The following is a 6,824-nucleotide window of genomic DNA, read 5'->3' on the forward strand; positions in this document are numbered from 1 at the left end:
AACCATGAATCAAGGGTTTGTTGCAAGTCACGAGCATGGAGTTTAGGTTAGAACCACCCAAAGGGAGTGTACTAAGGTTTAAACCTGCCAAACATGTTCTACAAAAGGTTCCCATAGTCATAATCCCATCTTTCGGATATTATCGGAGGAACGACTACTCGTATTCCAAAAATATTCTCAAGAGAGACTCTTATGAGTGTAGTATCGCGTAACAATCGTATCAAATCTTACACTTGAACGACTTTCGCACTACATCCTACAAATAGGCCAAGATGGGTTTGGTAAACTAAGGTCCTTGGCTTCTAAGGTCTATATTGGAAAAAGTAATGTCTAACCACAACTTACTTGTGTGACATTATTGATCTCAACATGACCTCCACCAAGTGAATGGGCTTGCAAGTCAACTTGCTAAGGAATAACTCCACACAAGTAAACAAGACTATGTCATTCTCCTATCTTAATTGCACTCGAGTCCGGGTATGGAACTCATCTCACAAACAGAACCAGCAGATACGGCAGTCATATGTACACAATGCAATAAAGCAGGTAAATGCTGAAAGATAAATAGCTGTAGAAAAGAATAAACACCCAATAAACAAACAACCTACAAAAGCTAGGAGGGACTCGCCTAGGGAAACCGGATCCCCGGCAGAGTCGCCAGCTGTCGCAACCTGAAAAATGGAATGCGAAAAAAAACAACCGGCGAAGAAAGACAGGAGAGTCGCCATCGTGCGTTATTTATCCCAAAGGAGGGAAAGGAAACACTCGAAGTAAACCTGGAAAAAGGAAAGGACAAGACAGGGTCTCGCAACCAAATCTTGGGTTCGGGAGTCGATTATGCGAAGGGAAGGTATTAGCACCCCTACGCATCCGTAGTACTCTACGGGATCCACTTTTGTAGTTCTTGTCTAAAGGGTGTGGGTTTATCTAATGTCTTATTTACTAAAAAAAAGGGTCAAAAGAAAATGACTCACACGGATGTCGCATCCACTGCATACGTATCTCATCTGAATATGAGAATCAGAGTCTTCGTAGCTCGGCTACCTAGGGGTTAAGGGTAATTGTGCTCGCTAAGATATCACGTCTTATGCCTACGTATCTCATCTGGAATGAGAATCAGAGCAAGCCGTAGTTCGGCTAACTACGGGGTTATGGATTGGGTTTTGGACGAACGACGTTACTACGCAATCTACCGGATGCTCGACCTTTGGAGACTTACTCGCCTGTAGTAGAAGGAGTTAACGTGTTCTTAGGAGAAGAAAAATCAATGAGTTGGTAGGGTTAGGGATGCTCATGCAAAAAGGCAGTCCTTGACGAAGGAACCGCGCTACCTGCGGGGATACGAACACATACAAAACAAACATGTATAAAGTAAATGTACCAACAAGGCAATCAGAATAAATCTCCCAAATGGTATCCCACAAGCAAAGTGGAATATCCAGCGAGTTATCCCTGCAAAAGTCATGTGAGCCTTCACAAAAACTCGACAAAAGCGTTAGTGAAACACGATAAGCATTCAAGGCATTCAAGGCATTATTTATACATTCATACATAATTATGAACCCGTGGGCAAAAACCTAATGAAATTCATCCATCATACCTCAAACATTCAGAGTATTCAACTTCAAAGCACAAAGGTAATGGGAATAAGGGCAAACCTGATTGGAGAGATCGGTTGAAATCAAATGGCACGGCTGGATTTGCAAACCAATGTTAGGGTTTGCTTGAGCTGAAAGTGTGTGAGTCAGAATGAACCTTTCAGAGTTGCCTGGAGGTTGCTGCAGATTAATTCTCACTCTCTTTGTCTAGGTTTCTTTCCAGGTTTTGTCCCGGGTTTTGTTCCAAGGAAACCTCAGAGTGTTTTGCTTCTCTTCCTTTTTCTGTCTGTTCTCCCTCTTTTATAACCTGATTTTCATGGCTTTGTGGGCTCAAATGAGAGAGGTCCAAGTCCAAGATTTTTCTATTATATTTTATTTATTTACTTATTTATTTATTTAATTAATTTTTTTTATTTTATTATTATTATTTATTTATTTCGTTTTTTCTTTTTTTTTTCTTTTTTTTTTAAATAAAGTTTCTTGGATCTGATTCTGATTGACATGATGAAATGCAATATGAAATGTTAAATGACCTAAAAATGAATGCATGAATGAGGAGGACAAATTTTGGGGTATTACAGTTGATCTGAGACAATTGGACTTAGAATTTAGGCAACATTCCCTATGCAAAGGACTTGGCTAATGCCAACTCTCATGTAACCAAGTGCTTGTGATTTGAAACTTCATCTGATACATCATTGAAGATCGATTTGAGTTCATCTGTAACATGATCATTGGGAAGCTGTTATTTTGAACCTGTGATTTGTGCCATCTTGAAATTCATCTGCTACATGGGCAAATTTGAAGAAGATCATGAAGTTGTTAAGCTTGTATATGGCTATCTTTATTTGATGCCTTGCTCTTCAAGTTGATATTTTGTGCATTGTTTGTTGCTTGATTCTAAAGTCCAAGGGAATTTGGGTTTCTATATGATATTCTTGTCTATTGGATTGCAACCCATTGGTCAGATCTTTTCAACTCTTAACTTTTAGTTTTGTGCTTAGGATTAGTCTCTTCATCTCCTCCCCATTTTTTTAATTTCAAAATCTCTCCCTCCTTTTAAAAACTTCTTTGCTTGTGCTTATTTTCTAAACTTAGACCATATTGCAAACTAGAAACTTGGGCCTTATGCCATTGCATTTTCAAACTTCTTTTCTTAATCAAACTTGTAAATAGACTTAATTATACTTGACTTAAAATTTCCAAAAGCCAAAAATAACTAACTCATTCAAGCCAGTTTTAGGCCTTTGTGCCCTTCAAACTTAAATTTTGTTAAAAGTAATGCATCCACTTTGAAATTGATACCACGAACTACGAGGTTTTGATCCCTCATTTTTATGTTGGTACGTAGGCACAAGTCCAAAGGTCTTATCAAACACAAAAATATAATTAACAAATTCTTTTCTCATCCCCCCATTCTATTTGTTTGCAAACATCATTTATACAAAAACACATATGCACACAAGAAAGGGCTCTGTAGGAGTACCTAGGACACTTTGAGTGCTAACACCTTCCCTCTGTGTAACCAACCCCCTTACTTGTAATCTCTGGCATTTTATTAGTTTTGATTTAAAAACTTCTTATTCTTGGGTTTTGTTCATACTTTTCCCTTTTCCCTTGGAAACAATAAAAGCGCGATGGTGACTCTTGTTTTACTGAATTCTAGCTTATCCATAGCTTGATGGTCATGAATTTACCACTACAACATGATCTGTATAAACTATAATTTTAGCTTCGACCAGATAAGGTCGAAATTTATCAATAGCAAAAACAACAACGAGGAGTTCTTTCTCGGTTGTTGCATAGTTGAGTTGGGTGGTATCCAGGGCTCTACTGGCATAATAAATTACATGTAATTTTTTGTCCTTTCTTTGTCCTAGAACAGCACCAACAGCGTAATCGCTAGCATCGCACATGATTTCAAAGGGTTGGTTCCAATCTGGGGGTTGCATAATAGGTGCGGAAATCAGTGCTTGTTTCAAAAGGTTGAATGCTTCTATACATTCTTCGTCGAAAATAAAACATCGGTAAAAACTAACGTGTCCAAGAAAGCTACGGACTTCCTTAATGGTATTAGGTGGTTTGAGATTTTCTATAGCCTCTATTTTGGCTTTATCAACCTCAATTCCCTTTTCAGAGACTATGTGTCCTAATATTATTCCTTCGGTAACCATAAAGTGACACTTTTGCCAATTTAACACAAGGTTTGTTTCCACGTATCTTTCTAGAATTTTCTCAAGGTTAGCTAGACAGTCTTCAAAACTGAATCCGCATACTGAGAAATGATCCATAAAAACTTCCATAATCTCATCGAGGAAGTCTGCGAAGATTGACATCATACAGCGTTGGAAGGTGGTTGGGTCATTGCAAAGTCCGAAGGGCATTCATCTATAGGCAAACGTTCCGTAAGGGTATGTAAAGGTTGTTTTCTCTTGATCTTCAGGGTGAATGGGAATTTGGAAAAATCCTGAGTATCCATCTAAATAACAAAATTAAGAGTTTCTAGCTAGACGCTCAATCATTTTATCTATGAATGGGAGAGGAAAATGATCTTTCCTAGTTACCTTATTTACTTTTCTATAGTCGATGCATATACGCCAACCATTTTCTACGCGTTTAGTTACATGCTCGCCTTTCTCATTTTCCACAACCGTGACACCTCCTTTTTTAGGTACCACATATACAGGGCTCACCCACTTACTATCTGAAATTTGATAAATTATACCAACCTCTAGTAGTTCCAGTACTTCTTTCTTAACCACATCGCTCATTATAGAGTTTAGCCTTCGTTGATGTTCTTTGGAAGGTTTGGAGTCTTCCTCCAGCAAGATCCGGTGCATGCACACGGATGGGCTTATCCCTTTGAGATCAGATATGTTATATCCTAAAGCTGAGGGATACTTTTATAAGATATCTAAAAGTTGGTTTGTTTCATCTCTATTCAAGGTGGCGCTTACTATAATTGGGCGATTTAGTTCTTGATCTAAAAACTCATATCTTAGATTCTTGGGTAGTTCCTTAAGCTCTATATATGGTTTCTTAAGACATGGCATATGGTTCGGGGTAAGTGCTAAGAATTCATAAAGGTTGTCATCCATGTGAGGCTCCAGTCTAAATACGTCGTCTTCTCTTATGGAAGTCGAGGAATATTTCATTATCTCAGGAGGTCTTTCTTGATCTAACTCCCTTATGCATTCATCAATGATATCGATGTCATAACAAGAGTCTTCTATGACTGGTGCCATTAGGAATTTGGAAAGTATAAATCCTATCTTTTCATCACCCACTTCAAAATTTAGTTTTCCTCTTTTAACATCTAGTATGGCTCCCGCAGTTGATAAGAAGGGTCTACCAAGGAGGAACGGGATTTTGTCGTCTTCTTTAATGTCCATTACCACGAAATCTGTTGGGATATAAAGTTGTCTGATTCTAACTGGAATGTCTTCTAATATGCCTACTGGATATTTTATAAATTTATCGGCTAATTGAAAAGACATCTTAGTGGGTTGTAATTCTCCTAGGTTTAGCCTTCTACAAACTTCTAAAGGCATCAGGCTTACGCTTGCTCCCAAGTCTATGAACACTTTGTCTATAACATGATTCCCTAAAATACAAGGTATGGAAAAGCTCTCGGGATCTTTCTCCTTCTTAGCAAGTTTGTTCTCAGCAATGGAGTTGCATTCTAAAGGTTTGGGATCATCCAGCCTACGTTTGTTGGTCAAGATGCCCTTAAGGAATTTAGCATAAGATGGTATCTGGGTGATGGCTTCGGTGAAAGGGATTTCTATGTGGAGTTTCTCAATCACTTTTATAAACTTTTTATATTGGTTATCAATTTTTGTCTGTTTAAGTCTTTGCGGAAATGGAATTGGTGGTTTATAAGGAGAGGGTGGAACATAAACTGTATCTTTATCTTCTCCTTTATCCTTCACTTTCTGGTCTTTTTGTCTCTCTACTTCCTCTACTTCATCTATAGACACAACATTTTTCTTATAAGCCTTTTGTTTACTCATCACTGGTTTTACAGGTTCGTCATAGGTGGTCCCACTTCGTAGGGTAACAGCGCTAGCTTGCCCTCGGGGGTTTGGTTGAGGTTGTCCAGGAAATTGCCCTCCAGGTGTGGCCTGGGGGGCTTTTTATTTTGCTATTTGTGAGATTTGGGTTTCAAGCATCTTATTACGAGTGATCATCTAATCAACCTTAGTTCCTAGTTGTGTGATAAGTTCATTTATGTGAATATCTTGGTTTAGGAATTCCTTGTTTTGCTGAGTCTGGGCCGAAATGAAACCTTCCATGATTTTCTCTAGGTTCGGCTTTTAAGGAACGACTTGCATAGGTTGGATTTGTCTTTGAGCTTGAAAACCTGGTGGTCTTTGAGGGGTAGAGTTTTGAATAGGGTTATTGTTTTTATAAGAGAAGTTTGGGTGATTCCTCCATCCCGGGTGTAAGTGTTTGAAAACGGGTTTCCTTTGTCATAATTGACTTGGTCTGAGTTTGATTGAATTAACATATTGCATTCTGGTGCAAGATGTCCTTTGGTTCCATAGATTTCATAATCTACAACTACTGCGGCTGTAGGATTTATAGACATGTGTTCGACCTTCAGGGCTAAAGCATCCATTTTAGCTTTCATCATGTCCATACAATTGACCTCATGTATTCCTCCTTTGGTCTCCTTTTTCTCCACTAAGGCTCGTTCCGACTCCCATTGGTAATGGTTTTGTGCCATATCTTCGATGAGAGCGCAAGCTTTGGGGTAAGGTTTGTTCATCAGAGCACCACTGGCGGCAGCGTCGATGGACATCTTTGTGTTATAGTGAAGTCTATTATAGAAGGTGTGAATAATCAGCCATTGTTTTAGGCCATGGTGTGGACAAGCTCTTAGTAGTTCTTTATATCTTTCCCAAGCTTCAAAAAGTGACTCACCCTGATTTTGAGTGAATCGGGTTATTTGGTTTCGAAGGACAACGGTCTTACTTGGGGGGAATATCTTGCAAGGAACACTCTCCTGAGGTCTTCCCAAGTAGTTATTGAGTTATCCGGAAGGGAATCTAACCAAGACCGCGCTCTATCTCTGAGGGAAAACGAGAATAGTCTCAGACGATTTGCCTCGGGTGAAGCGCCATTGGTCTTGAATGTATCATCTAGTTGGATAAAAACTTTTAAATGTTGATTTGGGTTCTCTGTAGCGAGACCCGCGTATTAATTTTTTTGTACTAATTGTAA

General features: G+C 38.8%; 1 protein-coding gene and 1 non-coding gene across 2 annotated transcripts; one reads left to right on the forward strand and one right to left on the reverse strand.

Moving 5' to 3' along the window:
- Positions 1 to 4,501: 4,501 nt before the first annotated feature.
- Positions 4,502 to 5,611, reverse strand: LOC127129847 (uncharacterized). The gene has a single exon (XM_051058965.1). It carries the CDS (start codon positions 5,609 to 5,611, stop codon positions 4,502 to 4,504), a length of 1,110 nt encoding a protein of 369 aa, XP_050914922.1.
- An 846-nt stretch (positions 5,612 to 6,457) lies between these two features.
- Positions 6,458 to 6,564, forward strand: LOC127134034 (small nucleolar RNA R71). The gene has a single exon (XR_007807815.1). It is a non-coding gene; the product is annotated as a small nucleolar RNA R71 (small nucleolar RNA).
- Positions 6,565 to 6,824: the final 260 nt, after the last annotated feature.

The sequence above is a fragment of the Lathyrus oleraceus genome, chromosome 3 (genome assembly GCF_024323335.1).
Source record: "Lathyrus oleraceus cultivar Zhongwan6 chromosome 3, CAAS_Psat_ZW6_1.0, whole genome shotgun sequence".
Lineage (NCBI taxonomy): Eukaryota > Viridiplantae > Streptophyta > Magnoliopsida > Fabales > Fabaceae > Lathyrus > Lathyrus oleraceus.

What these genes read in the sequence shown, in the direction of transcription:
- LOC127129847 (XM_051058965.1), bottom strand. Translation starts at nt 5,611, where the DNA reads ATGAGTAAACAAAAGGCTTATAAGAAAAATGTTGTGTCTATAGATGAA.